Here is a 19,839-nt window from a genome sequence, read left to right as displayed (position 1 = left end):
CCACCAGGGCTCCCTGCTCAGACAACCATATATATTTCAATATAGCTGGGAGTTGACTTCTTTTATTTAACCATTACTGGTGTTGATTGTAGAATGCTCAGTCCCTCTGCCCCTATGAGAACTGTGAATGAATCCAAAGAACACACTGAGAGCGTTAAGAATGAGTTGGTTTTAATCGGGAGGACTTCAGAAGTGAGAGGTGTGGTATGAGAGCTGAGTTTTGGGTGTGATTGAGGGTGTGATCCTGAGCAGGAGCAGCCAAACGGCGGCGCTGCATCAGGGCAGCTGTGTGTGCTGCTGGTGGGATCAGTGCGGTGCTGGAGGAGGACGCCTGTGTGCCTTCTGCTGAGCAGCGACGCAGCACTGCTTGCTTACGCTGAGCTTGGTCCTGCAAGCGATCGGCTTGTGGTGAGCGCGTGTGACGCGTGGCTGTGCTGATTGCAGCACTGCTGACCCTTCCTGCTCTTAGCATGAGAGCATCTGACCCATTTAGCAAGGAGGAATCTGAAGCATTAATGAAGATTTCTGAATTTACTCTTCAATCACAATCGTGCCTGTGAAATTGAGGTTTGACAATGAAGAAAAATACCCAGTTGTAAATAAAAGCTGAGGTTTTTAAAGGCACTGTGGTACCTATAAGCTGACTTAGAGACCGTCAGGATTGACCTCCCTTTACGATACTCCTCCCCTTTTTGCTTCTCTGCAATTACTGTGAATTGCTTTTGGTGAACTACAACGCTGAGCCAAAAATTTAGCAGTGAATGCAGTTGTTGTGTAACAATCTCTCCTTCAGCATTTGTGCTGCTTGCTGCAGATATTAATGCAGCTCATGGATCTTCACTGGCACTTACTTTCACTGGCGATTCCCTCTGCAGTGCGTGATGGTGATGGTGATGGCAGTGAGGAGCAGGAAGCAGGCACAAGCCAGGTTCACCCACATGACTACTTCACAGTAGAAACTCGGCATGTTCTCATTGCTTGCTCCTTCAAGAAGAAAGGAGAGAGCGGAAAGAGGAAAGGCCAAGCTGCTGACATCTGCCTGCATCCTGAAATGCTTGTAGCCAGCACGCACTTTAATTTGGCCTCTTATACCCAAAGCAGCACTGCTGGCAGAGCCCCTGCATCCCCACTGCTGGGTTACCTGCATGCGGGCCCTGTTGCGAGTTGTCTTTCGTGTTGACCTTGCTGCTCTGGTTGGTGGCAGTGGGTGCTGCTGTTGTTGTGACAGTAAGGAGAAATGGATGAATTCAGCAATATGCCATAAATCTGCCTTCTGCCATCCCTTCAGTACACAGGCAACACAGGGAATTTGTAGGACCCATTTTGAAAAGTGTTGCACTGTAACAATGCCCAAGGATGGAAAGAGAAGTCCTAGGGTTCCTAATTCCTTGGCAGCACACTTAGAGATCTTTCTTATCAGGAACAATGTTTTGAGAGACCTGGGAAACTTTTCTTTCCACACTGCAACCTCCACCTCACCGGTGAGTGACTGTTTGAGGTGCTGTAAACATAGGGAGGCTGTCAGGACATTCAGGATTATGTGAGGAGAGGAAGGAGGTGGCTGTGGACTTTGTAACTGATATCCGTCAGAGCAGAGCTGGTGGGCAGGGAGCCTCTCTGGGGAGGAGCAGAGCGTGTGTGATGAGACGGCTTGGCAAAGAAGCAGGGACATGGGGAGTGTGGGCGATGGGCGGATGGAGAAGGCAGGGGCAGGGGAGGTGGGTGTAAGCGAGGTGGGTGAAGCTGCTGCTGACCTGGGAAGAAGGCGGGTTGTCCAGAGCTGATGTGGAGCCCTGGGTTGATGTAGTTGATGCAGAAATAGATTCCCTCGTCTTCTTCCCTGAAGGACTTCACCACCAGCCTAGAAGTTTTCTCTCTCCATGATGCCTCAAAGCTCAGGGATGTTCTCTCACCCCCATAAAATGCGGTGGTGTTTGAAAGGAAATTAGAGAGAATGAAGTGAAGGTTCCCATCCTTATCCAGGCGGATCCAGGTTACTCTCCAGGACGTTGTGTTTCTCCAGCAGTCCAACTCCAGCCGCTGTCCCTCCTGGGGCTGTATGTTCCTCCTGTTGGGGAACCTGACCACTACTGCATCCCGCTGCCCCTGGGCGCCAGTGCAGCCTGTGGAAAGAAATCAACCATGTCTCTTCAGGTGCTGCTCAGGAAGAGCTCCCGGGGCCTTTGGGCAGGGCTGTTCCCAGCCAGTGCAGTGCGTGGCAGGCAGGCTGCCGGCTCTCGAGATGGATGCTGCCCTTCAGAACAGCCCTTCAGCTGCCTACTCAGGACTGCTGCCAATTTCCCAGCTTCTCCAGAGTTTTTCCTTTACTAACAGCTGCTACATGCCCCTCTCTCCCCTTTCCCATCCTCTCAAGTAACACTTGTCTGAACAGGCTCTGTTCCTGCTGCGTATCACACTGCAGTCCCACTGCTCCTGCTTCCCTGCATGGTCACTGAGCAGCCCTGAATTGCATCCTTCCTGCTTCCATACTCACAGAGCCCCAGGCTGAGCAGGAGGAGCAGTGCAGGAGACCCAGCCATGGTCCTCGGGGCGGTGCAGCGGAGCGCGGGTGATGTTGCTCACTGCACGTTGGAGGCAGCTTATGTAACTTATAGGAGAGGATGTGATGTCATCAGGACCCTCTGCTGTGAAGAGCCATTGTTCAGCCTCTCATGTGAAACACAGTGAGAAAAGATTTCGGCAGCACTTCATTGGGATCCAGAACTTGGGCTCATTTATCGTGATAGTGTTGTTTTTAATGGTGCCTCAGGGATTTTGCTGCAGTGTCTTCAGCTGAGATTAGATTGGCAGTGATCCTTATCGAAATTGAGTGAACCACCACAGGCTGATGTTTCCCACTCACTTCACATCCAGGTCTGCAGAAAACAAGGACACAGAGGCCCTTCAGCTGCCAGCTCAGGGCTGCTGCCATTTCCCAGCTTCTTTGCCAGGTGATTCCCCACTAACAGCTGCTACATGCCCCCTCTCTCTCCATCCCCTTCCCCTCCAGCAACACCTGTCTGAACAGGCTCTGTTCCTGCTGCGTATCGCACTGCAGTCCCACCGCTCCCACTTTCCTGCGCAGTCACTGAGCAGCCCTGAATTGCATCCTTCCTGCTTCCATACTCACAGAGCCCCAGGCTGAGCAGGAGGAGCAGTGCAGGAGACCCAGCCATGGTCCTTGGGGCGGTGCAGCGGAGCGCGGGTGATGTTGCTCACTGCACTTTGGAGGCAGCTTGTGTAACTTATAGGAGAGGATGTGATGTCATCAGGACCCTCTGCTGTGAAGAGCTGGCATTCAGAAAAGAATGATTTCTGCAGCACTTCAGTTGTTGATCTAGAACTTGAGCTGGTTTATCAGAATAGAGTTGTTTTTGGTGATGCCAAATGGTGTTTGCTATGATGTCTTCATTTCAGACTCTGACATTGACAATTTCATGCTTGAAATCAAATCCGCCACCAACTGCTGTCTCTCAGCCATTTGGGGCACAATCATCATGTCGCTATTTGCAGATAATAAGGACAAATCCCCTGCCATTGGCATGGGCTGCAATGCTATTTTTTGGCATTAGCTTTCATTTTAGTATACCTTATTCTATACCTTATTTATTATACTTTATTAAGTATACTTTAATCTATTATTCTATTTTCAGATTGATCCGTGTGCACTTCTCATCTCATGGTCCATGCATTGCTGCCATGTAGCTGAGTGCTTCAGCTCAGCTGTTCTCCACATTTCTTCTTCATGCTTTCTGTGCAGAACCCACCTTGTGCAGGGCAGGAGGTCTGTGATTTGGTAGCCATCACTGCAGCCCTATGTCCCCGACTCATGCAGACTTATTTTTTTTAATTTAAATTTCTTTGTTTTTGTTCTACAACCACAGGGACTTCCCCCCTGCCAAAAAAGCCCAGAAAGGTCCTCAGCACTGAGGGCCCTTGCTGCTGCCTGCAGGTGACCACTCACACATTGGTAAGTGCTGGGCTTCCTGCAGCTTTGCACATACAGTAGTGACAGTTTCCCTGGGCTGGTGTTATTTGTGTCTTCTGGTGTTATTTCCTGGCTCTCTGGTTATTTCTGATGTGTTGTTGTGTTTCTGTTTTGCAAATGTTCCCCCTGTTCCTGATGCCAGAATCCTGGCCCTGCTGTCTGATGAAAGTGCTGTTTGGTGAGAAATTGGGCCAAAATTGTCTGTTTATGGCTGGGCTTATTTCATTGGGCCTGAAAGCATTTGGGTGAGTAAGAAAAGCTGCTGTGAAGCCAGGTAGAGTGGGGTAACTGAAGTCAGCCAAGAGTCAACTGTGATGTTTCAGATCCACCTATCCAAAGTTGTGCAGAGTGCTACCTGCTGAGGAGTGAACATCAGCAGCACTGATAGTGCAACTGAGAGAGCTGGAAAGGAGAGATGAGCTCTCAGGTTTGGAGATTCTTCCTGCCCTTTGTAACAGACGCATCACAATATATTACTAGTAAAGACTGTGGTGAAATTGATTTTTATTTATTTTCATGAATCAATTAATCAATGATGTATAGCTGTGGAGAAGATATACAAAATCCTGGAGAGATGGGAGATTGTGACATGTTTTGGAATGGGCTCAGGAGGTCGTGAGTTTGAGATGAATGATCTCGTTCCCTGCAGAGGGGAATTCAGTTGGAAAAGCTGGGAGAGATTTCCCACCAGGGCTCCCTGCTCAGACAACCATATATATTTCAATATAGCTGGCAGTCGACTTCTTTTATTTAACCATTACTGGTGTTGATTGTAGAATGCTCAGTCCCTCTGCCCCTATGAGAACTGTGAATGAATCCAAAGAACACACTGAGAGCGTTAAGAATGAGTTGGTTTTAATCGGTAGGACTTCAGAAGTGAGAGGTGGGGTATGAGAGCTGAGTTTTGGGTGTGATTGAGGGTGTGATCCTGAGCAGGAGCAGCCAAACGGCGGCGCTGCATCAGGGCAGCTGTGTGTGCTGCTGGTGGGATCAGTGCGGTGCTGGAGGAGGACGCCTGTGTGCCTTCTGCTGAGCAGCGACGCAGCACTGCTTGCTTACGCTGAGCTTGGTCCTGCAAGCGATCGGCTTGTGGTGAGCGCGTGTGACGCGTGGCTGTGCTGATTGCAGCACTGCTGACCCTTCCTGCTCTTAGCATGGGAACATTTGATCTTGTTAGTAAAGAGGAAATAAAATCTCCAGTGAAGATTTAACAATTTTGTCTCAAACCGCGATCTTTTTTTTCTAATGGAAGTTGGAAATAGAAAATGTTGTGACTCGACCATACCTAGTTCAGCCTTTTGGGAGGGTCTCTGCAAGGCCCTGTGCTGCTCTGGTGGCTCTAAGCTGCCTTAGAGCAGCTCTATATCCATCTTCCTGAACCGTACCCTTCCCTGTTGTGGCATCTCTATCACTACCTCAGGGTGCATTCAGCTGATAGCAATGTTGAGCCAGGAATTTCAGCAGAAAATCTAGTTTGTGTTCTGGTACTTACACAAGGTTCAGAATGGTATAGCCAATGCAGTTTGGTAGAGGAAGATGTCTGAGTTTACAATTTCTTGCCTGTTAGTGAGGAATATGATAAATATTTCTGAAGCTTATCCTGAAGTTGAGGAAAATTTGGAAAAGGATTTTAAAGAATGGTTAAAGGAAAATGATTTTGGAAAAGGATTCAAAGAGAGGTTAAGGAGCATCTTTCTGCATTCCCTGTGTCCTGGATGCGCAGTGGCTGCATGAGGGCAGTAGGCAGGGAGCCCATTCCCCTGTAGGAGCAGGCTGTGCTCTGTGGTGTGAGGCTGCAGAAACCTCTGCAGGCTGTCAGGTGCGACTTACTTTGGCAGTGTGTGATGGTGATGGTGATGGCAGTGAGGAGCAGGAGGCCAATGCCAGCCACTCGAACCCAGAGGAAAAGATCACAGATGGACTTCAGTGTGTTTTTGTTGCTTATTCCTGCAGAAAGAAAGAGAGGATAGAGGAAAGACTCAGCTGCAGACATGTCCCTGTATCTTGAAATGCAGTCATCATAGACTTTAATTTGGCCTCTTCTGATCAAAGTAGCACTGCTGGCAGAGCCCCTGCCTCCCCACAGCTTTGTTACCTGCATGCGGGCCCTGTTGTGAGTTGTCCTTCATGGAGTCCTGGCTGCTCTGGGTGGTAGCTGTGTGTGTGGTGGGTGCTGCTGTTGTGACTGGAAGGAGAAAAGAATGAATTCAGCAATATGCAATAAATCTGCCTGGATTTATGACTGATTATGACTGGAAATAAGAAATAAGTGAGTATAGTGAGGTATAACTAAAGAGCTTCCTCCTGTCCAGGCCAGGATGCAGCCAGCAGAGGAAGAACTTTTATAGCATCGACTTTGAACAGGTGAACTACATGCTGCTCAGCCCTGGAAACAGAATGATTTTGGTTCCTAATTTCTAATCAGCCACCTCAGTGTGTGTGAGCTTGTTGTTATCCCTATATTAAACATATCCTGAGAGTCATGGGGATTACTCAGTATGTTTTTGAGGTGCTGTCAGCATATGGAGGCTGTTGGGACCTAGAGGGCCAGATGCAAGTTGGAAAGGATGTGTCAGCTGTGGACTCTGAAATTCACATCCCTCTGAGGTTCTGAGGATATGGGGAGGAGCTACGGAGCAGTGTGACCATGAGCAGAGCTGGTGGGCAGGGAGCCTCTCTGGGGAGGAGCAGAGCGTGTGTGATGAGACGGCTTGGCAAAGAAGCAGGGACATGGGGAGTGTGGGCGATGGGCGGATGGAGAAGGCAGGGGCAGGGGAGGTGGGTGTAAGCGAGGTGGGTGAAGCTGCTGCTGACCTGGGAAGAAGGCGGGTTGTCCAGAGCTGAAGTGCAGCTCCTGGTTGATGTTGCTGGTGCAGAAATAGGTCCCTTCATCCTGCGTTGTGAAGTTCTTCACCACCAGCCAATAGAAGTTTCCTGTCCACCTTGCTTCAAACTTCGGAGATGTTATCTTGTTCCCCTGGAATGTGTTCCTGGGGATGGGGGTACTGGAGACAATGAAGTGAAGATTCCCATCCTTGCCTAGATGGATCCAGTGGATACCTAGGAACTTGTTGTAAGGCAGGCACTCCAGCTCCAATTGCTGTCCCTCCTGGGGGTGCTTCAAATTCCTGTTGAGGAACCTGGCCTCCATCTTGTTCCTCTGTCCCTGGGCACCAGTGCAGCCTGTGGGCAGAAGTCGGCCATGTCCCCTCAGGTGCTGCTCAGGAAGAGCTCCTGGGGCCTTTGGGCAGGGCTCTTCCCTGCCAGTGCGGTGCATGGCAGGCAGGCAGCCGGGCTGTGAGGTGAATGTGGAAAGAGGGCCTCAGCATCCAGCATGCTTGTGTGCTGTGCTGGAATCCCTGTGGACTCAGCATTGTGAGCACCGGGCTCTCGAGATGGGTGCTGCCCTTCAGAGAAGCCCTTCAGCTGCCTCCTCGGGGCTGTTGCCATTTCCCAGGTTCTCCTAAGTTTTTCCCCCTAGCAGCTGCTACGTGCCCCCTCTCTCCCCTTTCCCATCCCCTCCAGCAACACCTGTCTGAACGTATGATGCGTATCGCACTGCAGTCTCACCACTCCATCCCCTGCACAGTCACTGAGCAGCCCTGAATTCCATCCTTTGGATTTGCCATTTCTTTCCCTTTTGTCTGTTTTGCCTGGCTTCTTGGTGTTTTGCAAGGGGAATGCTTTCACCCATTGTCCTCCTTCCTCCCAGCACAGGTGCCCTGTAAGCCTGCTTCCATACTCACAGAGCCCCAGGCTGAGCAGGAGGAGCAGTGCAGGAGACCCGGCCATGGTCCTCGGGGCGGTGCAGCGGAGCGCGGGTGATGTTGCTCACTGCATGTTGGAGGCAGCTTATGTAACTTATAGGAGAGGATGTGATGTCGTCAGGACCCTCTTCTGTGAAGATTCCTTGTTCAGCATCTGAGGTGAAACAGAGTGAGGAAAGATCTCTGCAGCACTTCAGTTGTGATCCAGAAGTTGGGTTCATTTGTCATTTTAGCATTGTTTTTAATGGTGCCTCCGGGGTTTTGCTGCAATGTCTTCAGCTGAGATTCAGGCTTTCAGTGGTCCTTCTTGAAGTCTGTTCTGTCACCACCTACTGCAGTCTCCTAGATTTTTTGGTTGCTTGCATCATGAGCAGAGCTACAGGAAACCAGGGCAAGTCCTCTTCGATGGACATGGACTGCACGTTGTATTTTGGGTCAGAGATTTTATTTTATTTTTTCTATTTTCATTTTTTCTCTTCCACTTAGACTTTGATCCATTTTTCATCTCAGAGTCCGTGCGTTGTGAACATGTGGCTGAGTTCTGTATGTTAGTTGTTCTCTGTAATTGTTCCTTGTAATTTCTGTGCAGAAGCTGCAGGCAGGAGGTCTCTGCTGTGATAGCCATCAAGAAAGCCTTATGCCCCAGTGCCATGCAGATTATTTTTTACTTTTATTTTTTTACATCTTGTGACTTTCTTCTCCAACCACAAGCACTTCCGTCCTGCCAAATAACCCTTGTGTGCTTCTACATTTGAGGCCCTTGCTGCTGTCTCTAGTTGACCACTCACACGTTGGTAGTGGTTTGGACTTCCTGCAGCTTTGCACATGAATTAGCGACTGTTTCACTATCCTGGCATTATTTGCTTCTTCTTTGGGTAGTTCCTGGTTATCCTGTTTGTTTGCTATTTTTTCTTCCTTTTCACTTACGAGAAGTTTTTCCGTGACTCCATGGGTGTGCAATAATTCGTCATGCCTGGGCTGCATTGAGTGATGAGGAGCAGTGTTAGGCACCAGCACTGGTGACCGCTGTCACTGTTGCTGCTGCTGAAATGCTCCTCCCAGAGCCTCACTGTGCTCACAGCCACTGTTTGGTCTCCAGAAACATGCAACAAACATCAAGGAATGTCAGTGGGTGCCATTTATTCTGCACAGATGACTTCAGTGCTCATTTCTGGGTTGGATGCTGTTTTGTCAGACTGCCCCTCTGCTGCTGTCTGTCACGTGGCAACAAAACGTGATGGAAAACTGGTGGGAAGGTTCTGCTTCTACTGCCATACCACCAACATCTGCCTCTGAACACATGGACCAGCTGAATAAAACAGATGGTGTTACTTTCAGAGCAGTGTTTTCTCAATAGACTATATTTATTGGGGTGGCCAGCAGGGACAGGGAGGTGATTGTCCCCCTCTACTCTGCTCTTGTGAGGCCCCATCTGGAGTACTGTGTCCAGGTCTGGTGCCCCCAGTACAACAAAGAAGGGAGCTGTTGGAGAGGGTCCAGAGGAGAGCCACAAAGATGATCAGGGGGCTGGAGCACCTCCCCTATGAAGACAGGCTGAGGGAGCTGGGCTTGTTCAGCCTGGAGAAAAGAAGGCTGTGGGGTGACCTGATTGCAGCCTTTCAGTACCTAAAGGGAGCCTATAAATAAGAGGGGAGCCAACTCTTTGAAAGGGTTGATAACTGCAGGACAAAGGGAAATGGTTTGAAGTTGAGGGAGGGGAGATTTAGGTTGGATATCAAGGGAAGTTCTTTACGGAGAGAGTGGTGAGGTGCTGGAACAGCTGCCTAGAGAAGTTGTGGATGCCCCATCCCTGGAGGTGTTCAAGGCCAGAGTGGACATGGCCCTGGGTAGCTTATTCTGGTATTAAATGCAGAGGTTGTTGGCCTTGCATGTGGCAGGGGGTTGGAGATTCATGATCCTTGAGGTCCCTTTGAACCCTGGCCATTCTGTGATTCTGTGATAAATCCTTAACGTATAAATAAGAAATCAGTTTGATTTTTAATACTTTTATTAGAATGTTAAAAATAGAAGCAAAAAGAATGATAAAACTGGTCAGCTATGTGGCCTTGTTTTTGTGTAACTAACGCACCTGGTTGGATCTGGTTGGATGGCTGTGCCTGCAATTCTCAGTGAGGTCTCATTTCTGTGGGCCTCGCAGCACTTTGGTGAGTGAGGAAAGCCGGAGTGAAGCCTGCTGAGCTCTGAGAGGCTTGTGGTGGTACGAGGCTGTGAGCCTTGTGACGTCTGCATGAGCTGGAGCAGAGCTTAACAAAATAATCAGAGAATCTGTTGGATCCATCAAATACCACTGCGAGCATGTATGGCTTGAAATCCCATCAAGGAAATGTGAACAGTCCATCTGCCATTGAGACATCTGAGCTACGCTGCTTGTGTGGGCTCCTCCTGCTGTCAGTTTATTCTCCTCAAGCTAAGCAGAATCCACGCTGCCTTTGCAATGAGATCAGGAGCTTTGGGAGAGCCCGGTTTTACCACCTGATGGAGGTATGTGGGGCAGGAGCTGAAGCTGTGGGCATGCCTTGCGGATGGCTGAAGCCGTACCGTGTTTTGTGAAGTGCTGCACTGAGCTGCTTCTGCTTTTCACCAGCACTGTGACCAACTAGTAAAATTTCTCTTTTTAGTGGCTCAGTGTGGTTGGACAGGACGGGGACCTGGAGATGGAATCATTAGGTTTAATGTATCTTGGGACTGGGTTCTCACCCTGCCATGGAGCATGGTAGCCCACCCACAGCATCTCGTGTTCAGAGATGTGTTAGGAGAACCTCTACAAGTGGAGAATGGGGTAAGCCAGGAAGAGAGCTTGCCTTTCTTGGTAGGGACTTCTTACTTCTCTCCTCTGCCCTACTGACAGCGTTATTTCACTGTGGGTCAATCCCAGATACCAAACAGGAACCCAGATATTTGTCTCCCAAGTGCAGAAGTGTTCCTGTGGCTCACCAAGGTGTTTTTTCCACATGAGCTCACCGCATCCTGTGATGTGCTCAGAATCTGGGTGCAGTGTCACTGTTCAGAGGACTCCTTTTCCTCTTCATATTCAGATTTTGATTTGTTGTATATCTTTGTGAGTCACTCCTACACCAAAGATACATCCTGCCCCTGCCTCTTCTGATGTATTCTACTGTGAGTGCCATGCAGGATGAGGGCAATATTGCTGAGTCGTAAGGGCTGCTTTTGGGGGAATCGCTTCTTTCTGCTCCCTGTAAGAATTTATCAGTGAATATTTGACTTTAAGGCAAGATGAAAGCATGTTGTCAGTGGAGAGAGAGCAGCAGAGCAGTATGGGGCTGTCATGCATCCCTTCCGAGCAGGCAAACACTCCACTGGCCAGAGGGGGACCCAGGCAAGTTTAGCTCTACTGGAGACACCTGTGTGTGAACAGATGAAGCCACTGTACTCCTGAGTCTCCATCTTTCATCTCCTAAGTAGCAAATTAGCTGGGGCAGGGATCTTCATTTCCTGAGTTCTGTGTTTGTATCTCTTAGCACAAAGCAGTTTCTCCGTTCTGTAAAATCATAAGATTTCCCAAGGTTGGAGGAGAGCTCGAGGATCATCCAATTCAACCGTTCCATTATCACCAATATTCCCATTAACCTACATCCCTCAATACAACATCTGAACCTTTCTTGAACGCCTCCAGTTTCAGTGACTCCACCACCTCCCCAGGCAGCCTGTCCACTCTCTTGGGGAAGCAGTATTTCCTAACGTCTAATCTGAATCTTCCCTGGCACAACTTGAGGCCAGTCCTTCTAGTCCTAGTAACAAATAAGAACGAGTAAGACTGTCCCAATGGCAATTACTTTATTCTGAAAAGCTTCAGACAGTAGCAGGACCTCCAGGTGAAGATTTACTCCAAAACCTTCACCTGTGGAGGCAATGTAGATCAGCAGCATGGATGACTTTTCTCTGTGCCTGCTCAGCAGATCTGAGTTGCAGAAGGTAGGAGAGAGTTTCTGTCATGGACCGAAGTCAGACACTCATTTCTTCCAACATGACTTGGAGTGGGACTTCAGCGTGGAATTTTGGTTTTGCCAACATTAGTGGGATAGCATGTTTCAATATGAGTCTCTCTGCCCTCTATTGCAATAATGAATTAAACTAAACTGGACATTGAAATATGTAAAAGTTACATCCAGCTTGTAGGGAAGACTTTGGAATTGACAGAATGGGGCATCAGATCTGAGTACTGATATGCTTGGTTTATTGGTGATCCACGGAAGGCTCAGCTGTCCAGCACAGCGGTGCCTTTTGCACAGCAGCACGGAGCTGCCCGGCTTCTCCGGGTCAGCGCTGTGCCCGCGGTCTGGCTGTGTCACAGCAGAGTGGGGCAGGAGCACATGTCAGGCCGCGGGAGGTGTGCAGTGCTGGTGGGCAGCACAGGAGGAGCAGCCAAACGGCGGCGCTGCATCAGGGCAGCTGTGTGTGCTGCTGGTGGGATCAGTGCGGTGCTGGAGGAGGACGCCTGTGTGCCTTCTGCTGAGCAGCGACGCAGCACTGCTTGCTTACGCTGAGCTTGGTCCTGCAAGCGATCGGCTTGTGGTGAGCGCGTGTGACGCGTGGCTGTGCTGATTGCAGCACTGCTGACCCTTCCTGCTGTTTACATGGGAACATCTGATCTCGTTAGGAAAGTGGAATTAAAATCTCCAACGAAGGTTTAACAATTTTGTCTCAAACCACAATCTTTTTTTTTCTATTGCAAGTTGGAAGTAGAAAATGTTGTGACTCGACCATACCTAGTTCAGCTTTTTGGGAGACTCTCTGGAAGGCCCTGTGCTGCTCTGGTGTCTCTAAGCTGCCTTAGAGCAGCTCTATATCCATCTTCCTGAACCGTACCCTTCCCTGTTGTGGCATCTCTATCACTACCTCAGGGTGCATTCAGCTGATAGCAATGTTGAGCCAGGAATTTCAGCAGAAAACTGAGGTGTGATGTAAAAATGTGTCCTTCTTCTTCCTACTGCAGAAATTGATGCTTCTAATGCATCTTGATTGGTAATCCAAAGAAGGCAAAGAAGGTAGAAAGGCAAAAATACATAGTACAGTAAAATTTATGTTCTGGTACTTACACCAGATTCAGGATGGCATAGCCAATGCGGTCTGTGTTTATAATTTCTTGTCTGACAGTGAAGAATGTGATAAATATTTCTGAAGCTAATTCTAAAGCTGAGGAAAATTTAGAAAAGGATTTTAAAAGGATGTCCTTCAGCATTCCCTGTGTCCTGGATACACAATGGCTGCATGAGGGCAGTAGGCAGGGAGCCCATTCCCCTGGGGAGCAGGCTGTGCTCTGTGGTGTGAAGCTGCAGGAACCTCTGCAGGGTGTCAGGGTGCGACTTACTTTGGCAGTGTGTGATGGTGATGGTGATGGCCGTGAGGAGCAGGAGGCCGGTGACAGCCAGGTTAATCCACATGACCATTTTACAGTAGAATCTTGGTGTGTTCTCATTGCTTGTTCCTGTAGGATCAAAGGAGAGAGAGGAAAGAGTAAATGCCCAGCAGCAGACATCTCCCTGTGTCTTGAAATGCCTGTAGTCAGCATAGACTTTAATTTGGCCTCTTCTGATCAAAGCAGCACTGCTGGCAGAGCCCCTGCCTCCCCACAGCTGGGTTACCTGCATGAGGGCCCTGTTGCGAGTTGTCTTTCGTGGTGACCTGGCTTCTCTGGGTGATGGCAGTGGGTGTGATGTGTTCTGCTGCTGTTGTGAGTGGATGGAAAAATGGATGAATGCAGTGAGATACAAGAAAAGAGTCTTCTCCCAGTCTTGCCAGGCCATAGATGACGCTGTGGCCAGCACTCAGGAGCTCTGTAGGCCCATTTTGAGCTGTGATTCCCTGACACTGTGATGTGAGGTCTGCTTGCATTGCTGAGCTGCCCAGCCAGGAAACCTGAGGGCTGTGGGCTCAGAATTTCTTTCTAGCACCTTCAGAAATTCAGAGCTCTTTAGGTGGTTTCATCCCCTCATTGGCAGCTCTCTGAGAAAGGTTAGAATTTTCTCTTTTTCTGACATCCCAAAATGCCTGCAGCCAGCACAGCCTGGAATTCATGCTGTTCCAAGCAATTCAGCACTGCAGGCAGAGCCCCTGCCACCTCGCAGCTGGGTTACCTGCATCTTGGCTGTTCCAGGAGATGTCCTTCTTGGTGACCTGGCTGCTCTGGGTGGTGGCTGTGTGTGTGGTGGGTGCTGCTGTTGTTGCGACTGGAAAGAAGAAATAAGGGAGGTAAAGCTGAAGAGCCTCCTATCCATGCCATGACATGACCAGCAGAAGGAAAACCACATTTGAATGGTGACCAGCCCTGGAAACAGGCGCCTAATTTCTTATCAGACCCTCAGCATGTGTGAGCTCTTTGTTATTTCTGTTATAAAAATTGTCCTGAGAGACGTGGGGATTTCTGAGTTTCTTTTTGAGGTGCTGTAAGTGTATTCAGGCTGTTGGGACCTAGAGATCCATGTGAGGTGAGGAAGGCTGGGGTTTCTGTGCACTTGGTAACTCCCATCCCTCAGAGGCACTTATTTCATGAGAGATTGTTTTGTATGGAGAGTTACTGGACACAATAAAGTGAACATTCCCACCCTTTTCCCATCCCTCTGAGGTACTGATGGGATCGGGAGGAGCTGCTGGACTGCTCAACCACCTGTGTGTCTGGGCAGGGCTGTACCGTGATCGGAGCTGGAGGGCAGGGAGCCTCTCTGGGGAGGAGCAGAGCGTGTGTGATGAGACGGCTTGGCAAAGAAGCAGGGACATGGGGAGTGTGGGCGATGGGCGGATGGAGAAGGCAGGGGCAGGGGAGGTGGGTGTAAGCGAGGTGGGTGAAGCTGCTGCTGACCTGGGAAGAAGGCGGGTTGTCCAGAGCTGAAGTGCAGCATCTGGTTGATGTTGCTGGTGCAGAAATAGGTCCCTTCATCCTGCGCTGTGAAGCTCTTCACCACCAGCCTGTAGGTGTAGTCTGTCCATGATGCCTCATAGCGCAGAGATGTTGTCTTGCTCCCTGGGTAGGTGGTTCGAGAAAGCACAGAAATGTAGACGATGAAGTGAAGTTTCCCATCCTTGTCCTGTCGAATCCAGGAAACACCGCTGTCCCTGTTGTAAGGCAGGCACTCCAGCTCCAATTGCTGTCCCTCCTGGGGGTGCTTCAAATTCCTGTTGAGGAACCTGGCCTCCATCTTGTTCCTCTGTCCCTGGGCACCGGTGCAGCCTGTGGGCAGAAGTCAGCCATGTCCCCTCAGGTGCTGCTCAGGAAGAGCTCTCCGGGCCTTTGGACAGGGCTCTTCCCCGCTGGTGCGGTGCATGGCATGCAGGCAGCTGGGCTGTGAGATGAATGCTGAGGGAGGGCCTCAGCATCCAGCATGCTTGGGTGCTGTGCTGGAGTCCCTGAGGACTCAGCGTTGAGAGTGCCGGGCTCTCGAGATGGACGCTGCCCTTCAGTGCAGCCCTTCAGATGCCTGCTTGGGGCTGCTGCCATTTCCCAACTTCTTTGCCAGGTGATTCCCCACTAACAACTGCTACATGCCCCTCTCTCCCCTTCCCCATCCTCTGCAGCAACACCTGTCTGAACAGGCTCTGTTCCTGCTGCTTATTGCACTGCAGTCCCACTGCTCACGCTTCCCTGCGCAGTCACTGAGCAGCCCTGAATTCAGTCCTATGGGTTTGCCCTTTCTTTTCCCATGGTCCGTTTTGCCCACTTTCTTGGCTGTGCTGCAAGGGGAATGCCTTCACCCATTGTCCTCCTTCCTCCCAGCACAGGTGCCCCGTAAGCCTGCTTCCATACTCACAGAGCCCCAGGCTGAGCAGGAGGAGCAGTGCAGGAGACCCAGCCATGGTCCTCGGGGCGGTGCAGCGGAGCGCGGGTGATGTTGCTCACTGCACGTTGGAGGCAGCTTGTGTAACTTATAGGAGAGGATGTGATGTCGTCAGGACCCTCTGCTGTGAACATCCAAGGTTCAGTAAAGAATGATTTCTGAAGAACTCCAGTAGAGATCCAGAACTCGGGCTGTGTTCTCTCATAACACTGTTTTTAATGGATTTCGCAGCCGTGACATTCAGACTGACAACAGTTCTTCTTGAAATTAAGTCATCCATTCTAGGCTACTTTCTCTCAGCCATTTGGAGCACTCACAAACATCCACATCTACACAAAATGGGACAAATTCCATGATGTGTAGTCCAGCCCCAGGCTACATTTCTTGACCAAGATTCTGCCACCTTCACTTGCTCATGCATCTGTGGTCCAGTGTGGATATCAAGGCATGCTGTTTTCTTACAGAGCAAACAAGAAGTGGGAATGTTTTACAGCATGAATTCATATGCAGTTTTGATTTCTGAGTCCACATATTGCCGACATGTAGCTGACTTCTCCAGCCCTGTTCTTCTTTGCAATTGTTTTGCAAATGCTAGTTTGTGCAAGGCAGGTCTGTGATGAGAAACCCATCCAAAAAGCCACATGTCCCAGTGGCATGCAAATTTTTACTTTTTCAAAGCAGACTTTTTGTGGCTTTATTTTACAACCACCAGGACCTCCACCCTGACTAATATACGTGTCAACATTCATTGCCTTTGATGCTGCCTGCAGGTGACCACTCACACATTGGTAAGTGCTGCAGCTTTGCACACACAGTACCAACAGTTTCCCTGGGCTGGTGTTATTTGTGTTTTCTGTTGTTACTTCCTGGCTCTACTGCTATTTGTGACGTGTTGCTGTATTCCTCTTTTGCAAATGTGCCCCCTGTTCCTGGATGCCAGAATCCAGGCACTACTGCCTGATGGAAGTGCTGTTTGGTGAGAAATTGGGCCAAAATTGTCTGGTTATGACTGGGCTCATCTCATTGGGCCTGAAAGCATTTGGGTGAGTAAGGAAAGCTGCTGTGAAACCTCCTAGAATCTGTTATCCTGGGCTTTTTTTGATGTGTTAAGACTTGTGATGTCAGCAAAATTAGAGCAGCTTTTTTTTTTTTTACAATATAATGAGAAAATTTGATTCATCCATCCATTAAATAACATTACAAGAATCCATGTCTTGGAATCCCACTAAGGAAATGTGAACAGTTGTCCTTAAGACCTCTGTCCATCTCCTGTTGTGATACCTAAGTTATGCTGTTTGTGTTTGCTGTAAGTATATTCTTCTCAGCCTAACTAGAATCCATTCTGCCTTTGCAGTGGGATCAGGAGCTTTGAGGAGTGCATGACTTCACTGCCTGCTGGAGGAACGTGGGGCAGGAGATGAACCTGTGGCCATGCTGTGTGGATGGCTGAAGCTGTCCCATGTTTTGTGAGGTGCTGCACTGAGCTGCTTCTGCCTTACACCAGCATTACGACCAAAGCAGTAAAATTCCTCATTGGAGTGGTTCACTACGGGTTGGAAGGGAACCCGTTGGCAAATGCATTGGGCTGAATGTTTCTTGGGACTGGATTCTCATCCTGCCATGGAGCACGGTTGCCTAATTACAGCATGTCGTCATTAGAGGTGTGTTAGATGAACCTCTACAAGTGGAGTACAGGAGAGGCCAGGAAGACTTACTGCCTTTCTTAGTAGGGATATCTTACTTCCCACTTTTCTATGAGTCATTCCAAAGCAACAAAGGACATCTTGTGGTCAGGGTCTACTACAAGCCATGTGTTCAGGTGAGCCTATAGATGAGACCTTCTTGTTTTGGTTGGAGGAATTGTCACAATGGCACATTCTCATCTTGATGGGGGATTTCAAGCACCTAGATGTTCTACGAGAAAGCAACACACTGAGCTGCAAGCAATCCTGGAGACTCCTGTGCTGAAGATAGTCTGCTGGTCCAGGTATTAGACAAACTGACCAGAGGAGTAATGTTCCTGGACCTGTTCCCCACCAGCTCAGAGGATCTCATTAAAGAGGTTAAGATTGGATGCACTCTAGGCTGCAGCGACCATGCTCAGGTGGAGTTTGTGATCTTGAGGATCACAAGGATCCAGTTTGTTCAAGGATTTGCTGCCTGTGATCCCCTGAGAAGCTGTCCTTACAGACAAAGGAGTGTAGCAGAACTGGCAGCCCTTTAAGGATGCCTTTCTGAGAGCACGAGAGCAAACTGAGGGATAAGAAGGACTTACACAGGGAGTGGAAGCTGAGATGTGTGGCCAATGATGTGGGAGAATAAAGAAATGCTGTCTGGGCGTGCAGAGATGGGAAAGCATGTTGGGTCTCCCTGCCCTCATGGAAATTGTCAATGAAAACAAACAACTTGCAGACCGAGATAAAAATTACAGTGGGGAAGATATTGGAAAATAGGAGACTGGGACATCAGATCTGAGTATTGATGTGAGTGGTTTATTGGTGATCCACGGAAGGCTCAGCTGTCCAGCACCGCGGTGCCTTTTGCACAGCAGCACGGAGCTGCCCGGCTTCTCCGGGTCAGCGCTGTGCCCGCGGTCTGGCTGTGTCACAGCAGAGTGGGGCAGGAGCACATGTCAGGCCGCGGGAGGTGTGCAGTGCTGGTGGGCAGCACAGGAGGAGCAGCCAAACGGCGGCGCTGCATCAGGGCAGCTGTGTGTGCTGCTGGTGGGATCAGTGCGGTGCTGGAGGAGGACGCCTGTGTGCCTTCTGCTGAGCAGCGACGCAGCACTGCTTGCTTACGCTGAGCTTGGTCCTGCAAGCGATCGGCTTGTGGTGAGCGCGTGTGACGCGTGGCTGTGCTGATTGCAGCACTGCTGACCCTACCTGCTGTTGACATAAGAATATCTGATCTCTTCAGTAAGGAGGAACTGTAATTTTAATGAAGGTTTCAAGCTGTAGTCTCAAATCACAAGGTTTTGTTTCAAATCGAGGGGTCCAAAACCAACCAGACTCCATCATACAGTTTTTCTGGTGTGAAATGGAGTTTGTGGTTTCTGAGCAACTTGCTGCCCCGTTTTCTTTGCAGAGCTGCAGCTCTGAAGGGCTTTGGAAAATCTCAATTGCAGCTCTCACACACCACTCACACATCTTTCCACTGCATGTTTCCAGTACAGGACCCACACTACACACTGGATATTTGTGCTATAAACCTCACGTGCCTTAAAATACAGTTTGCAAACCACAACTGCTCCCATGTGCTCATCCTCCCATGGTGCTGCCCTATAACCCGATCAGCAGGTCTGATATCGCCACACACATTGCTTGTTGATACCTGGGCTGAGGATTTGATAGCAGGGCCAAACGTCAAAGGTTTGCTTCGTGCCAGAAGATAGCCTTGCACAGGCAGGTTGCTTTGCACAGGCTTTGTGCACCTCATCTCTGGATGCCTTACAGGAAGTGCAGCCAGTCGGTAAATCAGCACCAATGCTGCCACCTTTTGGGAGCCGGTGACAATTCACTCCTCCAGCACAGTTACAGCTGCAGGCAGGAGCAAACAGTACGTTGTTCTGCAGCTCTGATCTCCTGCACACTGCAGAGACTTTCTGTAGTTCTGCACTGAATCTCAAGGCTGTGTGTCTTCCAGCACCACCTATGGGCCTTCCTCAGGAAAACGATGATGATGTACATTGTTCCAATGCATCCATTTTTGTCTGAAGTGCAGTTCCAGTCTTTAATTGGTGATATGGGCACATTTACAATTCCCATCTTCTGTTGCAGCCCCCCATTCCCACAGCCAGGTTTCTATTGGGTTCTTATAGCCGTGGTGTTGTCCCACAGCCCTACTCCCACCTCCATCAATTCAGAGTCCTGTCACATCTTGTCAGTGTGCCTCAAGGAAGCACACAGCCCTCCCTAAAAGCTTTGGACAAGGAAAGCCAGCTGGAGATTGCCCAGGGAGTTTCTGGGGCCATCCGTGCAGTGGAAGGTAACTTTCCCAGGGCAGGATACTGCGATGCATCCTCAGTGGTAACATCTTAAGAGGGAACTTCAATTTCTGTGGTTGGTTACGGTTCAGGGGATGGAATTGGACCCAGTTCTGATTCTGCATCTTTCCTGCCAACAGTGCTGGCTGTATGGAAACCTATGGCTTTGCTTCATTGTTTTGTGGTGTTGGTTGCCTTGTTATTTCTTCTAGATTTTGCATTAACTTGAAACAAAAAAAAAAAACCCCAACAACAACAACAAAAAAACCCCAACAACCCTCACTGTAGAAT

At 49.4% G+C, this 19,839-nt stretch overlaps 2 protein-coding genes and 1 long non-coding RNA gene across 7 annotated transcripts in view; 1 reads left to right on the top strand and 2 right to left on the bottom strand.

Moving 5' to 3' along the window:
• The window catches only part of LOC128079852 (uncharacterized), a 63,255-nt gene extending 47,653 nt beyond the window's left edge, over positions 1-15,602 (top strand). For all 4 annotated transcript variants that reach the window (XR_008206334.1, XR_008206336.1, XR_008206333.1 and 1 more), the window contains 2 exons: positions 3,917-3,970; positions 15,506-15,602. This is a non-coding gene — a long non-coding RNA (uncharacterized LOC128079852). The remainder of the gene's footprint in view (positions 1-3,916; positions 3,971-15,505) is intronic.
• LOC128079841 (T-cell surface glycoprotein CD8 alpha chain-like) lies at positions 207-7,865 on the bottom strand. The gene is made up of 5 exons (XM_052681429.1): positions 7,735-7,865; positions 6,803-7,171; positions 6,084-6,173; positions 5,819-5,935; positions 207-388 (listed from the first exon to the last, which is right to left on the bottom strand). The coding sequence occupies exons 1-5, from the start codon at positions 7,778-7,780 to the stop codon at positions 372-374; spliced, it is 639 nt and encodes a 212-aa protein (XP_052537389.1). The 5' UTR covers positions 7,781-7,865; the 3' UTR covers positions 207-371.
• LOC128079842 (T-cell surface glycoprotein CD8 alpha chain-like) lies at positions 5,054-15,654 on the bottom strand. 2 transcript variants are annotated; one of them, XM_052681430.1, is made up of 6 exons: positions 15,540-15,654; positions 14,594-14,962; positions 13,872-13,964; positions 13,380-13,463; positions 13,106-13,222; positions 5,054-5,157 (listed from the first exon to the last, which is right to left on the bottom strand). In XM_052681430.1, the coding sequence occupies exons 1-6, from the start codon at positions 15,583-15,585 to the stop codon at positions 5,138-5,140; spliced, it is 729 nt and encodes a 242-aa protein (XP_052537390.1). In that variant the 5' UTR covers positions 15,586-15,654; the 3' UTR covers positions 5,054-5,137. The 2 variants fall into 2 exon arrangements, with proteins under 2 accessions (XP_052537390.1, XP_052537391.1); XM_052681431.1 differs by lacking the exon at positions 5,054-5,157 and adding an exon at positions 9,569-12,289.
• Between the last annotated feature and the right edge of the window lie 4,185 nt (positions 15,655-19,839).

This window comes from Tympanuchus pallidicinctus, unplaced genomic scaffold (genome assembly GCF_026119805.1).
Source record: "Tympanuchus pallidicinctus isolate F22 unplaced genomic scaffold, pur_lepc_1.0 scaffold2, whole genome shotgun sequence".
Lineage (NCBI taxonomy): Eukaryota > Metazoa > Chordata > Aves > Galliformes > Phasianidae > Tympanuchus > Tympanuchus pallidicinctus.
The sequence above is the reverse complement of the archived record's forward strand: the minus strand, read 5'-3'. Positions and strand labels throughout refer to the sequence as shown.

Excerpts from the sequence above, each read along its gene's own strand:
- LOC128079841 (XM_052681429.1), bottom strand. The coding sequence starts at position 7,780 with ATGGCCGGGTCTCCTGCACTGCTCCTCCTGCTCAGCCTGGGGCTCT. Across the intron at positions 6,174-6,802 it reads ACAACCCGCCTTCTTCCCAG|TCACAACAGCAGCACCCACC; the intron begins GTCAGCAGCAGC and ends TTCTCCTTCCAG. Across the intron at positions 5,936-6,083 it reads ACAACAGGGCCCGCATGCAG|GAATAAGCAACAAAAACACA; the intron begins GTAACAAAGCTG and ends TTCTTTCTGCAG.
- LOC128079842 (XM_052681430.1), bottom strand. The coding sequence starts at position 15,585 with ATGGCTGGGTCTCCTGCACTGCTCCTCCTGCTCAGCCTGGGGCTCT. Across the intron at positions 14,963-15,539 it reads CCTGCTCAGCCTGGGGCTCT|GCTGCACCGGTGCCCAGGGA; the intron begins GTGAGTATGGAA and ends TTCTGCCCACAG. Across the intron at positions 13,223-13,379 it reads GCAACAGGGCCCTCATGCAG|GAACAAGCAATGAGAACACA; the intron begins GTAACCCAGCTG and ends TTGATCCTACAG.